Source organism: Salvelinus fontinalis, chromosome 40 (genome assembly GCF_029448725.1).
Source record: "Salvelinus fontinalis isolate EN_2023a chromosome 40, ASM2944872v1, whole genome shotgun sequence".
NCBI classification, from domain to species: Eukaryota; Metazoa; Chordata; class Actinopteri; order Salmoniformes; family Salmonidae; genus Salvelinus; species Salvelinus fontinalis.
In genome coordinates, this window is record NC_074704.1 from 30170865 (window position 1) to 30190310 (window position 19446).

Genomic DNA, 19446 nt, shown 5'->3' on the forward strand with positions numbered 1-19446 from the left:
GTCACTTAGAAATGTCCTTGTTTTTGAAAGAAAAGCTAATTTTTTGTCCATTAAAATGACATCAAATTGATCAGAAATATTTCTATAATAATATATATATAATATTATATAATAATATTTCTCACATGGAATAGCCTTCATTTCTCAGAACAAGAATAGACTCACAAGTTTCAGCAGAAAGTTCCTCGTTTCTGGCCATTTTGAGCCTGGAATCGAACTCACGAATGCTGATGCTCCAGATACTCAACTAGTCTAAAGAAGGCCAGTTTTATTGCATCTATAATCAGAACCACAGTTTTCAGCTGTGCTAACATAATTGCAAAAGGGTTTTCTAATGATCATTTAGCCTTTTAAAATGACAAACTTGGATTAGCTAACACAATGTGCCATTGGAACACAAGAGTGATGGTTGCTGATAATGGGCCTCTGTACGCCTATGTAGATATTCCATAAAAAAATCAGCCGTTCCCATCTACAATAGTCATTTACAACATTAACAATGTCTACACTGTATTTCTGATCAATTTGATGTTATTTTAATAGACAAGAAATTTGCTTTTCTTTCAAAAACAAGGACATTTCTAAGTGGCCCCAAACTTTTGAACGCTAGTGTACATAGGCAGTATGTAAGTCATGGAGCTGTCTAAGGTAGTCGTTTACAGTAGCTAGTGTCCTCTAACCGCTGCAACGTGGTCAGATGGTAACACCTAAAGCCTGTATAAGGACTTCATAACATATTCATAACCTATACATAGCACATTCGTAAGCAGTACATATGCATTTAGCTAGTGTTCTGTCCTCTTCTGCAACTAGGTCAGATGGTAACATTTAATTTGAACTGTACCTACACTACATGACCAAAAGTATGTGGACACCTGCTCATCAAACATCTCATTCCAAAATCATGCGCATTAATTGAGTTGGTCCCCACTTTGCTGCTATAACAGCCTCCACTACTCTGGGAAGGCTTTCCACTAGATGTTGGAACATTGCTGTGGGGACTTGCTTCCATTCAGCCACAAGAGCATTAATGAGGTCGGGGACTGATGTTGGGCAATTAGGCCAGGCTCGCAGTCGGCGTTCCAATTCATCCCAAAGGTGTTCGATGTGGTTGAGGTCAGGGCTCTGTCCAGGCCAGTCAAGTTCTTCCACACTAATCTCGACAAACTATTTCTGTATGGACCTCACTTTGTGCACAGGGCATTGTCATGCTGAAGCAGGGAAGGGCCTTCACATTCATAACCAATACATAGCACATTCATAACCCATACATAGCACATTCATAACCCATACATAACACATTCATAACACATTTATAACCCATTTACAGTAGCTAGTGTCCTGTCCTCTGCTGCAACTGGGTCAAAGCTAAGAAAAGAAAGTGTATGTTTGTCCCCTCTCCATTTAAGAAATCCCCAATGTGATTTTAATGATGCTTAGCAACAGAAACATTTCAACGGATGTTAACACAGTTGGACTTCAGAGATACCAACAGGAAGGAATGGAGGTCACCTGGAAAGCTGAAATGTACAGTATATCAGAAAGGATTCGTGATGGAGAGAGGGGGATAGCGAGAGGAGGAGAAGGAGAGGAGAAAAAGAGAGAGAGGACGACGGAAGGATAGAGGGATGGATAGGAAGAGAGACAGAGAGGAGAGAGCTGGCAGAGAGAGGGAGGGAGAGAGATCGGCAGAGAGCGAGGGAGGAGAGAGAGGAGAAAGCTGACAGAGAGAGGCAGGGAGGAAGAGAGCGCGACAGAGAGAGAGGGAGGAGAGAGAGAAGTGGTACCCGTGTGAATATTGTCCCGCTGCCATCACTTCCATTATCATTATAAGCCTGCAGTCATTTAGAGGCCTGACTCTCTGCTAAACACTAGGACACTTTACCTACCCTATAGGACAAACACACACACACACACACACCCACACCCACACACACACACACACACACACACACACACACACACACACACACACACACACACACACACACACACACACACACACACACAAAACACACACACACAAAAACACACACACACACACACCACACACACACACACACACACACACACACACACACACACACACACACACACACACACACACACACACACACACACACACACACACACACACACACACACACACACACACACACACACACACACACAGGATAGAGCATGCACACCTACACAAACACACTCATTGAGTAGCTGATGTCCTTGCAAATGCCAGATCACATGCTGGTCCCCACAGAGAAACAGGTGGAGGATCAGCTAGCCAGGGAGAGGGGGAGAGAGGGATGAGCGAGGGATGGAAAGAAGGAGGGAGTGTAGAGGAGAGAGAGGGGGAATGTGAGGGCAGGAGAGAGAAAAGGCCAAAGGATGGAGTGGGGACAAGGTGACGGGAAAGGAGAGAGGGACAGCTGGTCATAGATAGATACATAGATAGATAGATAGATAGATAGATAGAGAGAGAGAGAGAGAGAGAGAGAGAGAGAGAGAGAGAGAGAGAGAGAGAGGGGAGAGAGAGGGGAGAGAGAGAGAGAGAGAGAGAGAGAGAGAGAGAGAGAGAGAGAGAGAGAGAGAGAGAGAGAGAGAGGGGGAGAGAGAGAGAGAGAGAGAGATGAATGAGTTGGACATAACCAGGAGGAAGCATTCATCCATCCCTCCTTTTGCTGCTCTCTCCTTCATCCTCCCTTCGCCTGACTGGTCTGGAGGATTGGCAGACTGGAGGAGGCGAGGAAGCAAGGGAGAGATAAAAAGAGGGAAAGGAGAGAGAAAGTGAGTGGGCAGGTGGAGGAAGGATGTAGAGATACTGTGGTGAGCGGGGGATGGACAAGGGAGGGAAGGATGGGAGGAGGGAGAGAGGAAGGTAGGGAGAGGGTGACTGGACTGGATGGCTAGAGGGGAAGAGGGAGGGGGTGACTGGATGGAGCCAGTGGGTCCATCAGCTGAGTGTTAGCACTCTGCAGAGAGAGAGAGAAAGAGAAGAACAATGTCAGACAAGAGAAAGGGATAGATGTTCAGAGAAGGAGAGAGGAGAGGACAGAGACAGTGGAAAGGGAAAAGAGAGAGATGTTGAGAGTATAGCAATAGAGTGTTTGTGATAAACTAGGTGGGAGGGTGATGTAGCCATTATCATCCCTCTCCCCCTTCAGCTGAGCAAGTAGACTCTTCCAATAATGGAAAGTGATTGGGGCGTACCATGTCTACTGTGAAAAGTGGGGTTGACCGGTGACATAATGGTTGTAAATGGCAGGTTGATGTGCCATAGCCACATAGTGTGGGGGGGGGGGGGGGGGGGGGGGGGTGTCTGTGTGAGAGAGAGGTTATAGGGCTCAGGTGGAAACATTGAGTGGACAGGAGCTCACACTGAGATAACACATGGCACTCCCACATGGTTTTCAGATACACACATACAGACACACTCATGCTATACACAACATATACGTACATTCTTTCACACACACACACACACACACGCACGCACGCACGCACGCACGCACACACAGGAATGTATAAGAAGAAAGACAGAGTATATCTGACCCAGATTCCTCTGCTCCTGTATGTTAATATGATGTTTTACCCACACATACCCACACACTACTGTACATCACATACTAGATAAGACTGTGTGTTTGTGTGTCTGTGTTTGAAAGCATGTACATTTATGGTGTGTGTAGCGTATGTGTGTGTGTGTGTGTGTTTGCTCAGTGTGTGGCAGTGCAGAGAACCCACACCTCAAAAAAGAGTCAATCAATCGCTAGGAGACCCTCTACCCGCCTCGTTGCCACGGCAATGCCGAGATTCCATCAATGAATGAGGGCTCCGTTGCCACAGCAACGGTTATGAATGAGAGCAGTTCGGTAACCGGGGATACTTTGCGAAAAAAGAAATCGCCGGTTGCCATGGTAATTCGGGGAACGGGGAGAGACCTCCGCCATCTTCCTCATCATCATCTTCTTCATCATGTTTGTCTTAGTTGAGGCGTTGGGTTGTAAACATACAGTAGTCTGTATCTGTCTGGGTGAGTACACACTGTGAAGTACACACATACAACCACATTGGTTTCAGTACGTTCACGCTGACACACTTCTAGCATGCAGTTGATTTTCTCTTCTCTTCTGGCCTCCCTCTCTTTCTCTGTTTTACTGTAATACATAGACATACTCTTCGTACACAGTGGAGGCTGCTGAGGGGAGGACGGCTCATGATAATGGCTATGTCTGTGTTTTCTAGGTGTGTTTGTTTGTGTGTGGGAGAGTAGTGTGTGTGTGTGTCTGCAGGTTGACAGACAGGTGTTCCCCAGTAGAGTGGCCCTGTCAGCACTCTCCACACACCTCTCCTCCGTGTGAATCCCTTGCTACTCTACCATACCTCCCTCCTCTCCCTCCCTCCATCTCACCCAGTCACACAGACACCATCGCCTCTCTCACATTCTCTCTCTTCCTCACACACACCCTCCCTCTCTCTCTCTTTCCCTCCATCTCTCTCCTTTCTCTATCTCTCTTTCTCTGTCTCTCTCTCTCCAGGGTATCTCTGTAGGATTATATAGCAGATTGTCTCTCTCCAGTCACACAGAGCAGTAACACTGCTTTTCAATCTCAATCTCTGACGATGGGCATCGTCCCTATTTTACCGCCATCTTCCTCCTCTTCCATCTCTCTCCTTTATTTGTTCCTCCTCTACCTCACTCCTTTCCCTCCATTCCTTTTTTCATCCTCCTCTTCCATCTCCCTCCTTTATTTGTTCCTCCTCTACCTCACTCCTTTCCCTCCATTCCTTTTTTCATCCTCCTCTTCCATCTCCCTCCTTTATTTGTTCCTCCTCTACCTCACTCCTTTCCTTTCCCTCCTTTCCTTTTCACTTCCTCCTCTACCTCACTCCTTTCCCTCCATTCCTTTTTTCATCTCCCTCCTTTATTTGTTCCTCCTCTACCTCACTCCTTTCCCTCCATTCCCCTTTTCATCCTCCTCTTCCATCTCCCTCCTTTATTTGTTCCTCCTCTACCTCACTCCTTTCCTTTCCCTCCTTTCCTTTTCACTTCCTCCTCTTTCTATTCCTCTCCTTCCCCAAAGTGGCTCCTCACCCTTCCACATGTCATCCTTTCTGTAGCTTCTGTCAATTTCCTATTTTCTCAATTCTTCACTTTCACTCACACTCACCCATCCCTCCATTCTCTTCTTCCATCTCTCTCACCCCTCCATTGCTGCTCTGGTTTCATTCAGTGTGGTCACTGCTGGACACAGTGGTTGCCCCCTCTAGTGGTGGATACATGTACATGCAGTCAGGTACTGCAGTTGCCATCGGACAGGGTTTCCCAAGGCCGTTTTAGTTTTTGCCCTTACTATCTGTCTTTATAGAATATAGAACAGTTATGTGAATATACAATGGTTGAGACTATTGAGATGTTTTGGAGAGACGAGGGAGGGAGGGAGGGAGGGAGGGAGGGAGGGAGGGAGGGAGGGAGGGAGGGAGGGAGGGTAAGGTAAATAAGTGGAGAAGGAGTTCTTCAACACCAGCCAACTCCATCCGTCCCTCCCTTCAACCCTCTATATATCCCTCTATCCATTCATCCATCTCTCAATCCCATGATTGGTCCTCTCCTTGGGGTGAATAGTTTAGTTTCTGCCTTCCTCCGTTGCTCTCGCCAGCAGGCCTGTTAAAACCCTATTGAGAGAATGACTGGTCTGGCACGCACACGGACGGACGGACGCGTACACACACACACACACACACACACACATACACACACACACACACACACACACACACACACACACACACACACACACACACACACACACACACACACACACACACACACACACACACACACACACACACACACACACACACACACACAGAGTTAAAACCCCATTGAGAGAATGACTGTTCTGGCCAGATATATTCTACCTGTTAATGAATGGGGCTCTTAGTGAAATGAGTCCGGAGCTGAAAGGGAGGAGGAGGAAGAGGAGAGGGGCCAAAACCTGACCTCATGTTTTTTAAAGAGTGTCTGGGAGGAACTGTCTCAGAGCGACCGCTTTCTGTCTGTCTTTTGCGTCAGTTGTTATAATATAACTCTCTTTTGCTGAGTGAATTATAGAAGCTGCATATCCCAAACCCCCACCTCCCTTCTTCTCTGTATTTTTCCTCTCTCTCTCTGTGATTCTCCATCACACACTACCCATGTCTTGTGTGTGACAGAGAACCTGCACTAACCAGCATCAAGTCCTCCTGGTCTGATGTACAGAGAGGCTGACTATCAGAGAGATGGAACCGAGGGAGAGGGAGAGAGGGAGGGAGGGAATGAATGAATTAAATAGGGATAAATGAGATGACTAGTTGATCACTTCACACCGACCCAGGCAGCTACTGAAAGAGAGGTCGTATAGACCAGTCACAGTGACCATGGTGGTGTGACACTACATACAATGACATGATACACACATGACTCATGTGGATCACGTTACTATGGAGATGTGTGTGTGATCATGTCAGGTCCGTGCTATCCGGAATCCTTGGGACGTCCCTATCCCATTTGAAGTTGGTAAAGAGTAAGGTTAGGGTTAGGTAAGGGTTGTGGATATGGTTAGGGTAAGGTTTAAAAACGTATTATGGCTGAGATCCCGATAACGGGATCGATATGACAACAGCCAGTGAAAGGGCAGGGCTCCAAAAGGGTCACAAAAATCTGAAATAGAGATAAAATTAATCACTAACCTTTGATGATCTTCATCAGATGACACTCATAGGACTTCATGTTACACAATACATGTATGTTTTGTTCGATAAAGTTCATATGTATATCAAAAAATCTCAGTATACATTGGCGCGTTATGTTCAGTAGTTCCAAAAACATCCGGTGATTTTGCAGAGAGCCACATCAATTTACAGAAATACTCATTATAAATGTTGATGAAAATACAAGTGTTGTGCATGGAACTTTAGATAAACTTCTCCTTAATGCAACCGCTGTGTCAGATTTCAAAAAAGCTTTACGGAAAAAGCAAGCTAGGCAATAATCTGAGTACGGCGCTCAGAGCCCAAACAAGACAAAAAGATATCTGCCATATTGTGCAGTCAACAGAAGTCAGAAATAACATTATAAACATTCACTTACCTTTGATGATCTTCATTAGAATGCACTCCCAGGAATCCCAGTTCCACAATAAATGTTTGTTTTGTTTGATAATGTCCATCATTTATGTCCAAATAACTCTATTTTGTTCGCACGTTCAGTACACAATCTAAACTCATGACGTGCGGGCAGGTCCAGGCAAAAGTTCAGACGAAAAGTCATATTACAGTTCGTAGCAACATGTCAGATTTCCCACTTCCTGGTTGGATTTTTTCTCAGGTTTTTGCCTGCCATATGAGTTCTGTTATACTTACAGACATCATTCAAACAGTTTTAGAAACTTCAGCGTGTTTTCTATCCAAATATACTAATAATATGCATATATTAGCAACTGGGACTGAGTAGCAGGCAGTTTACTCTGGGCACCTCTGGCCACCTTATTCATCCAAGCTACTCAATACTGCCCCCAGCCATTAGAAGTTAAGGTCAAGGTTTAGGGTAGGGACATCCCAATGATCCCGGACAGCACTGACCAATCATGTCATGCGTGTGTTCCTGTGCTTTTTATTACTTTTTATACCGCAAATACTGTTTGTTTTCTGCTGAAATGGAACGCTTGTTAATGTTTCCACTGTTTCTACTGTTTCCACTGTTTCTACTGTTTCCACTGTTTCTACTGTTTTCACTGTTTCTACTGTTTTCACTGTTTTTACTGTCTCCACTGTTGCTACTGTCTCCACTGTTGCTACTGTCTCCACTGTTTTTACTGTCTCCACTGTTTCTACTGTCTCCACTGTTTCTACTGTCTCCACTGTTTCTAATGTCTCCACTGTTTCTACTGTCTCCACTGTTTCTACTGTCTCCACTGTTTCTACTGTCTCCACTGTTTCTACTGTCTCACTGTTTCTACTGTCTCCACTGTTGCTACTGTCTCCACTGTTTCTACTGTCTCACTGTTTCCACTGTTTCTTCTCCTTTTCTAATTCTCTCTCTTTCTCTTACTTTTCCTCTTCCCTCTCTCCTTAGTATATTGTCGGCGGTTGGCTCCGAATTTGACCTGCGGACACTGAGAGCAGTCAGGGTTCTGCGACCACTTAAGTTGGTGTCAGGGATTCCCAGTAAGTATGGGGACCCCTATGGACATCACTCACACCGTCTTCCTCTCTGTCTCGCTCTCTTTTCTCTGCTCTCTCTTGCTTTCTCTCTGTTCATCCCCTCCCTCTCTCCCTCTCTCTTCCTCCCCCTCTCCCCCCTCTCTCTTTCTATATTCATCTGTGACCATCTGCACTGTGTCCTCCAGGCCTGCAGGTGGTACTCAAGTCCATCATGAAGGCTATGATCCCCCTGCTGCAAATCGGACTGCTTCTCTTTGTGGCCATTCTGATGTTCGCCATCATCGGCCTTGAGTTCTATATGGGAAAGTTCCACACCACCTGTTTCGACATCGCCACTGGTAATGTCCATACGCCTTGTCTTTAATCAACTACTAGCGACCAAGCACCTACTCCTAGACCCCGAAGACTTGTCCTTAATCAACTACCAGTAACCAAGCAACTACTCCTAGCCCCCGAAGACTGGTCTTTAATCAACTACTAGCGACCATGCACCTACTCCTAGACCCCAAGCCATGTTTTAAATGAACTTCTAGCGACCTACTGTAGCACCTACCCTAGACCCCCAAGCCATGTTTTAAATGAAGTCCTAGTGACCAAGCACCTACTCCTAGACTCCCAAGCCTTGTCTTTAATCAACTACCAGCGACCAAGCACCTACCCCTAGAGCCCCAAGTCATGTATTAAATTTACTCCCGGTGACCAAGCACCTACTCCTAGACCCTCAAGCCCTGTCTTAAATAAACTTCTAATGACCGAACACCTACCCTTAGATCCCAATAAAGTAATTGCACTGACTCCTAGACCCACAGGGCCAGTCCCAACTCAACCCCTAGACACTTCCCTAGACCCACAGGGCCAGTCCCAACTCAACCCCTACCCCTAGACACTTCCCTAGACCCACAGGCCCAGTCCCAACTCAACCCCTACCCCTAGACCCACAGGCCCAGTCCCAACTCAACCCCTACCCCTAGACACTTCCCTAGACCCACAGCCCAAGTCCCAACTCAACCCCTACCCCTAGACCCACAGGCCCAGTCCCAAATCAACCCCTAGACCTACAGGCCCAGTCCCAACTCAACCCCTAGCCCCAGACACTTCCCTAGACCCAAAGGGCCCGGTCCCAACTCAACCCCTAGCCCCAGACACTTCCCTAGACCCAAAGGGCCCGGTCCCAACTCAACCCCTAGACCCAAAGGGCCCAGTCCCAACTCAACCCCTACCCCTAGACCCAAAGGGCCCAGTCCCAACTCAACCCCTAGACCTACAGGCCCAGTCCCAACTCAACCCCTAGCCCCAGACACTTCCCTAGACCCAAAGGGCCCAGTCCCAACTCAACCCCTAGACCCCTAGACCCAAAGGGCCCGGTCCCAACTCAACCTCTAGCCCCAAAGGGCCCAGTCCCAACTCAACCCCTAGCCCCAAAGGGCACGGTCCCAACTCAACCCCTAGCCCCAAAGGGCCCGGTCCCAACTCAACCCCTAGCCCCAAAGGGCCCAGTCCCAACTCAACCCCTACCCCTAGACCCAAAGGGCCCAGTCCCAACTCAACCCCTACCCCTAGACCCAAAGGGCCCAGTCCCAACTCAACCCCTAGACCTACAGGCCCAGTCCCAACTCAACCCCTAGCCCCAGACACTTCCCTAGACCCAAAGGGCCCAGTCCCAACTCAACCCCTACCCCTAGACCCAAAGGGCCCAGTCCCAACTCAACCCCTAGACCCAAAGGGCCCGGTCCCAACTCAACCCCTAGACCTACAGGCCCAGTCCCAACTCAACCCCTAGCCCCAGACAGTACAGGAAGACATTGAGACACAGCCCATCTCGTATCCCTTCAATTATTTTACTGGACCACCACTTCCCTGTTTTCTTATGCTGATTTCAACTCTAATCAATCTCATCCCTCCCTCACTTGTTCCCCTACTCTCTCGCTCCCCCTCCCCTCTCTCCCCTCCCTCTCTTTCTCTCTCCTCTATAGATGAGATTTATGATGAGTTGCCATGCGGTACAGAGTTACCGTCCAGATTGTGTCCTAATGGGACCACGTGTAAAGGCTATTGGCTGGGGCCCAACTATGGGATCACCCAATTCGACAACATTCTCTTTGCTGTCCTCACTGTATTCCAATGTATCACCATGGAGGGTTGGACCGACATGTTATACTATGTGAGTATACAGGGCTGTGTGTGGGGTGGAAGTGTGTGTGTGTGTGGGGAGATGGACTGTGTGTGCGTGTTTGGGGGGGTTGAAGTGTGTGGGTGTGGGGTGATGGACTGTGTGTGTGTGCGTGTTTGGGGGGGTTGAAGTGTGTGGGTGTGGGGTGATGGACTGTGTGTGTGTGCGTGTTTGGGGGGGTTGAAGTGTGTGGGTGTGGGGTGATGGACTGTGTGTGTCTGCGTGTTTGGGGGGGTTGAAGTGTGTGGGTGTGGGGTGATGGACTGTGTGTGTGTGCGTGTTTGGGGGGGTTGAAGTGTGTGTGTGTGGGGTGATGGACTGTGTGTGTGTGCGTGTTTGGGGGGGTTGAAGTGTGTGTGTGTGGGGTGATGGACTGTGTGTGTGTGTGTGTGTGTGTTTGGGGGGGTTGAAGTGTGTGTGTGTGTGAGGTGATGGACTGTGTGTGTGTGTGTTTGGGGGGGTTGAAGTGTGTGTGTGTGTGTGTGGGGTGATGGACTGTGTGTGTGTGTGCGTGTTTGGGGGGGGTTGAAGTGTGTGTGTGTGTGGGGTGATGGACTGTGTGTGTGTGTGTGTGTTTGGGGGGGTTGAAGTGTGTGGGTGTGGGGTGATGGACTGTGTGTGTGTGCGTGTTTGGGGGGGTTGAAGTGTGTGGGTGTGGGGTGATGGACTGTGTGTGTGTGCGTGTTTGGGGGGGTTGAAGTGTGTGTGTGTGTGGGTTGATGGACTGTGTGTGTGTGCGTGTTTGGGGGGGTTGAAGTGTGTGTGTGTGTGTGTGTGTGTGGGGTGATGGACTGTGTGTGTGTGCGTGTTTGGGGGGGTTGAAGTGTGTGTGTGTGGGGTGATGGACTGTGTGTGTGTGCGTGTTTGGGGGGGTTGAAGTGTGTGTGTGTGGGGTGATGGACTGTGTGTGTGTGCGTGTTTGGGGGGGTTGAAGTGTGTGTGTGTGGGGTGATGGACTGTGTGTGTGTGTGTGTGTTTGGGGGGGTTGAAGTGTGTGGGTGTGGGGTGATGGACTGTGTGTGTGTGCGTGTTTGGGGGGGTTGAAGTGTGTGGGTGTGTGGTGATGGACTGTGTGTGTGCGTGTTTGGGGGGGTTGAAGTGTGTGTGTGTGGGGTGATGGACTGTGTGTGTGTGCGTGTTTGGGGGGGTTGAAGTGTGTGTGTGTGGTGATGGACTGTGTGTGTGTTTGGGGGGGTTGAAGTGTGTGTGTGTGTGAGGTGATGGACTGTGTGTGTGTGTGTTTGGGGGGGTTGAAGTGTGTGTGTGTGTGTGTGTGGGGTGATGGACTGTGTGTGTGTGCGTGTTTGGGGGGGTTGAAGTGTGTGGGTGTGGGGTGATGGACTGTGTGTGTGTGCGTGTTTGGGGGGGTTGAAGTGTGTGTGTGTGTGCGGGTTTGGGGGGGTTGAAGTGTGTGTGTGTGTGGGGTGATGGACTGTGTGTGTGTGCGTGTTTGGGGGGGTTGAAGTGTGTGGGTGTGGGGTGATGGACTGTGTGTGTGTGCGTGTTTGGGGGGGTTGAAGTGTGTGTGTGTGTGGGGTGATGGACTGTGTGTGTGTGCGTGTTTGGGGGGGTTGAAGTGTGTGGGTGTGGGGTGATGGACTGTGTGTGTGTGTGCGTGTTTGGGGGGGTTGAAGTGTGTGTGTGTGGGGTGATGGACTGTGTGTGTGTGCGTGTTTGGGGGGGTTGAAGTGTGTGTGTGTGTTCGCTGTCCTCCCTGTACTTCCAGTATATCACCATGGAGGGATGGGTCGACATGTTATTCTATGTGCTGTAAGTGATTTCATTGTAAATACTAATCCTTGTAAATATATACAGCACAGGGAACACTATGGTCTGCTAATGTAATACCGATTTCCACACAATGTATAATTCATTGGCAACACATCTAGACACAATGTATAATTTACAGTCCACATCATATTCTGTTCCATTCCTTCCAAATGTTTGGGAAAACACACGCTAGTGTTATGTAAGAAGTATGGAAATGGGCCGGACTGGTATTTGTGGAATGGAACCACTTGTAGATGCACATTTAATACATTTTTCAGCTCTGTTTGTTTGATCTCATGTCTGTCTAAGCTGTCTGTCTGTCTGACTAACGTCCTGTCTGTCTGTCTAGCTGTCTGATTAACCTGTCTGTCTGTCTGATTAACCTCCTGTCTGTATGTCTGTCTGACTAACCTGTATGTCTGTCTGTCTGATTAACCTGTCTGTCTGTCTGACTAACCTTCTGTCTGTCTGACTAACCTGTCTGTCTGTCTGTCTGATTAACCTGTCTGTCTGTCTGTCTGTCTGTCTGTCTGTCTGTCTGTCTGACTAACCTGTCTGTCTGACTAACCTGTCTGTCTGTCTGTCTGATTAACCGTCTGTCTGACTAACCTGTCTATTTGTCTGTCTGTCTGATTAACTTGTCTGTATGTCTGACTAACCTCCTGTCTGTCTGTCTGTCTTACTGACTAACCTTCTGTATGTCTATTTGTCTGACTAACCTCCTGTCTGTATGTCTGTCTGATTAACCTGTCTGTCTGTCTGTCTGACTAACATGTCTGTTTGTCTGTCTGTCTGACTAACCTCCTGTCTGTCTATATGTCTGTCTTACTGACTAACCTTCTTTATGTCTATCTGTCTGACTAATCTCCTGTCTGTATGTCTGTCTGTTTGTCTGTCTGACTAACCTCATGTTTGTCTATCTGTCTATCTCTCCAGAGTAGACAGATGTCTGTCTACCTGTCTGTCTCTCCAGAGTAATGATGTCTGTCTATCTGTCTGTCTCTCCAGATTAATGATGTCTGTCTGTCTCTCCAGAGTAATGATGTTTGTCTGTCTCTCCAGAGTAATGATGTCTGTCTGTCTCTCCAGAGTAATGATGTCTGTCTGTCTCTCCAGAGTAATGACGTCTGTCTGTCTCTCCAAAGTAATGATGTATGTCTGTCTCTCCAGAGTAATGATGTATGTCTGTCTCTCCAGAGTAATGATGTCTGTCTGTCTCTCCAGAGTAATGATGTCTGTCTGTCTCTCCAGAGTAATGATGTCTGTCTGTCTCTCCAGAGTAATGATGTATGTCTGTCTCTCCAGAGTAATGATGTATGTCTGTCTCTCCAGAGTAATGATGTAGAGGGAAGTGCCTGGAACTGGATGTACTACATCCCCCTCATCATCATCGGGTCCTTCTTCATGTTAAATCTGGTGCTGGGCGTCCTCTCAGGGTACGTAAATACACACACCTGTGTGTGTGTGTGTGTGTGTGTGTGTGTGTGTGTGTGTGTGTGTGTGTGTGTGTGTGTGTGTGTGTGTGTGTGTGTGTGTGTGTGTGTGTGTGTGTGTGTGTGTGTGTGTGTGTGTGTGTGTGTGTGTGAGTGTGTGCGCATGCGTGTTTAACTGATCCATTCACAACTTTCCTTCCTCAATACTCCCTCCTCCACCCCTCTCTAATTCTCCCTCCTCCACCCCTCTCTAATACTCCCTCCTCCACCCCTCTACAATACTCCCTCCTCCACCCCTCTTTAATACTCCCTTCTTCACCCCTCTCTAATACTCCCTCCTCCACCCCTCTCTAATACTCCCTCCTCCACCCCTCTCTAATACTCCCTCCTCCACCCCTCTTTAATACTCCCTTCTTCACCCCTCTCTAATACTCCCTCCTCCACCCCTCTCTAATACTCCCTCCTCCAACCCTCTCTAAACACAGTCTCTCAGGTCCTAGATTGACGGTTTTCTAGTTATCCTAAGAGTCTTTAAGAGTTATCCTAAGAGTCTTTAAGAGTTATCCTAAGAGTCTTTAAGAGTTATCCTAAGAGTCTTTAAGAGTTATCCTAAGAGTCTTTAAGAGTTATCCTAAGAGTCTTTTGCAATTGCAAATCAAATAGCTAAATGATCCTTGGTATGACCTTCTTAAAAAATTCCACATAGCTTAGTAGAACCCACTATACAGCTTAGACAGGGCTTAGAATGTCTTTAAGAAGAGTCTTTAAGAATTATCCTGAGATTTTTTAGAGTTATCCTGAGATTCTCTAAGAGTTATGCCAATAGTCTTTAAGAATTATCCTGAGATTCTCTAAGAGTTATCCCAATAGTCTTTAAGAGTTATCCTAAGAGTCTTTAAGAGTTATTCTAAGAGTCCACCAATTTAGCCTGTAAGGCCAAAAATAATTGTGTATCAAATAATTGTATTATAGATTTTGTTGATATTTCAAGGGGTCTTACAATTGCAAATCAAATAGCTAAATGATCCTTGGTATGACCTTCTTAAAACAATTCCATATAGCTTAGTAGAACCCACTACACAGCTTAGACAGGGCTTAGAATGTCTTTAAGAAGAGTCTTTAGGAATTATCCTGAGATTCTCTAAGAATTATCCTGAGATTCTCTAAGAGTTATCCCAATAGTCTTTAAGAGTTATCCCAATAGTCTTTAAGAGTTATCCTGATATTCTCTAAGAGTTATCCCAATAGTCTTTAAGAATTATCCTGAGATTCTCTAAGAGTTATCCCAATAGTCTTTAAGAATTATCCTGAGATTCTCTAAGAGTTATCCCAATAGTCTTTAAGAATTATCCTGAGATTATCTAAGAGTTATCCCAATAGTCTTTAAAAGTTATCCTGAGAATCTTTAAGAGTTATCCCAATAGTCTTTCAAAGTTATCCTGAGAATCTTTAAGAGTTATCCCAATAGTCTTTAAGAGTTATCCTGAGATTCTCTAAGAGTTATCCCAATAGTCTTTAAGAGTTATCCCAATATTCTTTAAGAGTTATCCCAATAGTCTTTAAGAGTTATCCCAATAGTCTTTAAGAATTGTCCTGAGATTCTTTAAGAGTTATCCCAATAGTCTTTAAGAATTGTCCTGAGATTCTCTAAGAGATCCCAATAGTCTTTAGGAATTATCCTAACTCTGTAACAGAGAAGTATTAAACCGTTATACTACATCTGTAACAGTGTTAAACACTTATCCTAACAGATATCCTAAGTGTATAGAATGGTCTTTAACACATATAAACACGACTTTTACCACTCCTGGATTGACGTTTTTCTAAGAGTGATCCTAAGTGTATTTTAACACTAATCCTAAATCTGTAACATCAACCCTATTCAGCTGAGCTCAGGGCGATGTTATTCAATTATTCCATTATGAGGAAGTTATTATCAGGCGTTTCTTCGAGAGGAGTCTGTGTGTTGGTTAACCTGCTAATCTGACAGGCATTTTCAACGGCGCTCACCCCTCAACCCTCAATCCCCTCACACTGACTGAACTCTGCTAATCTGTGTTCGCCCCAAATCCACTGACGCACGGCGGACGGGAAGACACGCACACACAGTAGAGACACACACACATGCTTTTATTGCGGCCGTGCGCCAGGGAGTCTGGGAAGAGCGTGGTAATCCATGGATGACGATTTATGGAACTCTTCAGAAAAGGGGGAGCGCTATTCATTCACATGTGACTAGAGATTTAGACAGAGTATTTTACCTGCTGTGTGTGTGTGTGTGTGTGTGTCTGTGTGTGTGTGTGTGTGTGTGTGTGTGTGTGTGTGTGTGTGTGTGTGTGTGTGTGTGTGTGTGTGTGTGTGTATGGGTGTGGGTGTGTGTGTGTGTGTGTGTGTGTGTGTGTGTGTGTGTGTGTGTGTGTGTGTGTGTGTGTGTGTGTGTGTGTGTGTGTGTGTGTGTGTGTGTGTGTGTGTGTGTGTGTGGGTGTGGCTGTGTGGGTGGGTGTGTGGGTGTGCGCGCGCATGGATATGTGTGAGTGTGTGACCCTAGTGTGTGTACTAGATATAGTGTGTTACCAGTAAGTGATAGTGTGTGCACTACCCCTACAGAGAGTTTGCCAAAGAGAGAGAGCGAGTGGAGAACCGTGCAGAGTTCCTCAAATTGAGACGCCAGCAACAAATAGAGAGAGAGCTAAACGGTTATCTAGAATGGATCTGTAAAGCAGGTAAGTAAAAACACACGCACACACTTCCTGTACACAAACTGTAACACTGTTCTATAAGATATTGCTCTTTAACTCTATACAAACTGACAACTGACATGATGTGTCGTTGTTGACCATGCATTATTGTGTTTCTACAGAGGAGGTCCTTCTGAATGAGGATGGTACCATTTTTACCGGTAAAGTTGCTTCAGTCTACTTCAGTCAGAGTGGGGGTGGGTGGGTGGGGGGAAGAGATGAGAGAAATGAGTCAAAGACAGAAAGCGTATGAGAGAATCGTGTTGGTTGAGAGAGAGACAGAAAGTGTATGAGAGAATCGTGTTGGTTGAGAGAGAGACAGAAAGTGTATGAGAGAATCGTGTTGGTTGAGAGAGAGACAGAAAGTGTATGAGAGAATCGTGTTGGTTGAGAGAGAGACAGAAAGTGTATGAGAGAATCGTGTTGGTTGAGAGAGAGACAGAAAGTGTATGAGAGAATCGTGTTTGTTGAGAGAGAGACAGAAAGTGTATGAGAGAATTGTGTTGGTTGAGAGAGAGCCAGAAAGTGTATGAGAGAATTGTGTTGTTTGAGAGAGAGACAGAAAGTGTATGAGCGAATCGTGTTTGTTGAGAGAGAGACAGAAAGTGTATGAGAGAATCGTGTTTGTTGAGAGAGAGACAGAAAGTGTATGAGAGAATCGTGTTGGTTGAGAGAGAGACAGAAAGTGTATGAGAGAATCGTGTTGGTTGAGAGAAAGAACAATTTGTGAAAGAAGCTAGATTTCCATCCAACTGGCGATAGGTTTTCTTAACCCCCCCCCCCCTCCCGTGCGTGCTTTTTCCCTCCAGAGATGTGTCTGTCACATTGACTTGTTGCATATAAAAGGCTGTACGTGATGATGTAGTCCACATTAAAAAATATTTTTGGGGTTAAATTCCCATTTACTGTATGAGAAATGCAAGTTAAATGGGTTTCCATCGCATTTCCAACTCTACTGATGGCTTGCTCACAAAACAATGTGTGTTGTGTAGTGAGTGTGCCCTCTCTGGTATTGTCACATGCGTCAAATACAACAGGTGTAGACCTTACTGTGAGATGTTTACTTACAAGCCCTTAACCAACAATGCAGCTCAAGAAATGGAGTTAATAAAATATTTACTAAATAAGCTAAAGTTAAAAAAAAAAATAGAGTCAATCAAAAAGTAACACAAGGGGTTCCGGTACCGAGTGCGGGGGTACGGGTTAGTCCAGGTCATTTGTAATGTGACTATGCATAGATAATAAATAGAGAGTAGCAGCAGTGTAAAAACAAAGGGGGGTGTTCAATGTAAATAGTCTGGGTAGCCATTTGATTAGCTATTCAGCAGTCTTATGGTTTGGGGTTAGAAGCTGTTAAGGAGCTTTTTGGTCCTAGATTTGGCGCTCCGGTACCGCTTGCCGTGCGGTAGCAGAGAGAACAGTCTCTGACTTGGGTGACTGGAGTCTTTGACAATTTATTGGGCTTTCCTCTGACACTGCCTAGTATAGAGGTCCTGGATGTCAGGAAGCTTGGCCCCAGTGATGTACTGGGCCGTACGGTTACCTTCGCTTTCTTGGGCACAGGGACTTTAGTGGTCCGTTTGAAACATATAGGTATTATAGACTCGGACAGGGAGCTGTTGAAAATGTCAGTGAATACACTTGCCAGTTGATCCACGCATGCTTTGAGTACACGTCCTGGTAATCCATCTGGCCCCGCTGCTTTGGGAATTTTGACCTGTTTAAAGGTCTTGCTCACATCGGTTACGGAGAGCGGGATCACACAGTCGTCCGGAACAGCTGGTGCTCTCATGCATGCTTCAGTGTTGCTTGCCTCGAAGCGAGCATAAAAGGCTTTTAGCTAGTCTGGTAGGCTTGCGTCACTGGGCAGCTCGCGACTGTGTTACCCTTTGTAGTCTGTAATAGTTTTCAATCCCTGCCACATCTGACTAGCGTCAGAGCTGATGTAGTAGGATTCAATCTTAGTCCTGTATTGACACTTTGCCTGTTTGATGGTTCGTCTGAGGGCATAGTGGGATTTCTTATAAGCATCCAGATTGGTGTCCCGCTCCTTGAAAGCGGCAGCTTTAGCCTTTAGCTAGGTGCGGATGTTGCCTCTAATCCATGGGTTCTGGTTGGGAAATGCACATACGGTCACTGTGGGGACGATGTCTTCGATGCACTTATTGATGAAGCCAGTGATTGAGTCGAGATATTCCTCAATGCCATTGGATGAATCCCGGAACATATTCCAGTCTGTGCTAGCAAAACAGTCCTGTAGCGTAGCATCCGCGTCACCTGACCACTTCCGTATTGAGCGAGACATTGGTACTTCCTGCTTTAGTTTTTGCTTGTAAGCAGGAATCGAGAGGATAGAATTATGGTCAGATTTGCAAAATGGAGGGCGAGGGAGAGTCTCTGTGTGTGGAGTAAAGGTGGTCTAGAGTTTTCCTCTGGTTGCACATGTGACATGCTGGTAGAAATGAGGTAAAACAGATTTAAGTTTCCCCTCATTAAAGTCACAGGCCACTAGGAGAGCCACTTCTGGATTAGAATTTTCTTGTTTGCTTATGGCCTTATGCAGCTCGTTGAGTGCGGTCTTAGTGCCCGCATCGGTTTGTGGAGGTAAATAGACGGCTACGAATAATGTAGATGAGAAATCTCTTCGTAGATAGTGTGGTCTACAGCTTATCATGAGGTATTCAACCTAAGGCGAGCAATACCTTGAGACTTCTTTAATATTAGACGTCGCGCACCAGCAGTTACTGGCAAATAGACACACACCCTCACCCCTCGTCTCACCAGATGTAGCTGCTCTGTCCTGCCAAAACACGGAGAAGCCAGCCAGCTCTATATTATCCTTGTCTTTGCTCAGCCAAGTCTCGGTGAAATAAGATATTAGAGTTTTTAATGTCCTGTTGGTAGGATAGTCTTAATCATAGATCGTCCAGTTTGTTTTCCAATGACTGCACGTTGGCCAATAATACAGAGGGTAGTGGTGGTTTACCTACTTGTCTGCGAATTCTTACAAGGCACCCAGCCCTCCTCCCCCTTTTTCTCCGTCTTTTCTTCACGCCGATGATGGGGAATTGGCCTTGTCTCGACAAAGCAGCGTCAGACTCATTAAATAAAAAATCTTTGTCCAGTTTGAGGT

General features: G+C 46.4%; 1 protein-coding gene across 17 annotated transcripts in view; it reads left to right on the plus strand.

Annotated features, from left to right (window-relative positions):
• Positions 1-19446, plus strand: part of LOC129839337 (voltage-dependent P/Q-type calcium channel subunit alpha-1A-like) — a 202233-nt gene that overhangs the window by 75985 nt on the left and 106802 nt on the right. For all 17 annotated transcript variants that reach the window (XR_008757004.1, XR_008757003.1, XM_055906682.1 and 14 more), the window contains exons 4-9: positions 8114-8205; positions 8388-8540; positions 10176-10363; positions 13475-13578; positions 16183-16298; positions 16436-16474. Coding sequence is in view for 15 of the 17 variants with exons in the window: in XM_055906682.1 (XP_055762657.1) it covers positions 8114-8205; positions 8388-8540; positions 10176-10363; positions 13475-13578; positions 16183-16298; positions 16436-16474 (692 nt within the window). In the remaining 2 variants the exon portion in view is untranslated. The remainder of the gene's footprint in view (positions 1-8113; positions 8206-8387; positions 8541-10175; positions 10364-13474; positions 13579-16182; positions 16299-16435; positions 16475-19446) is intronic.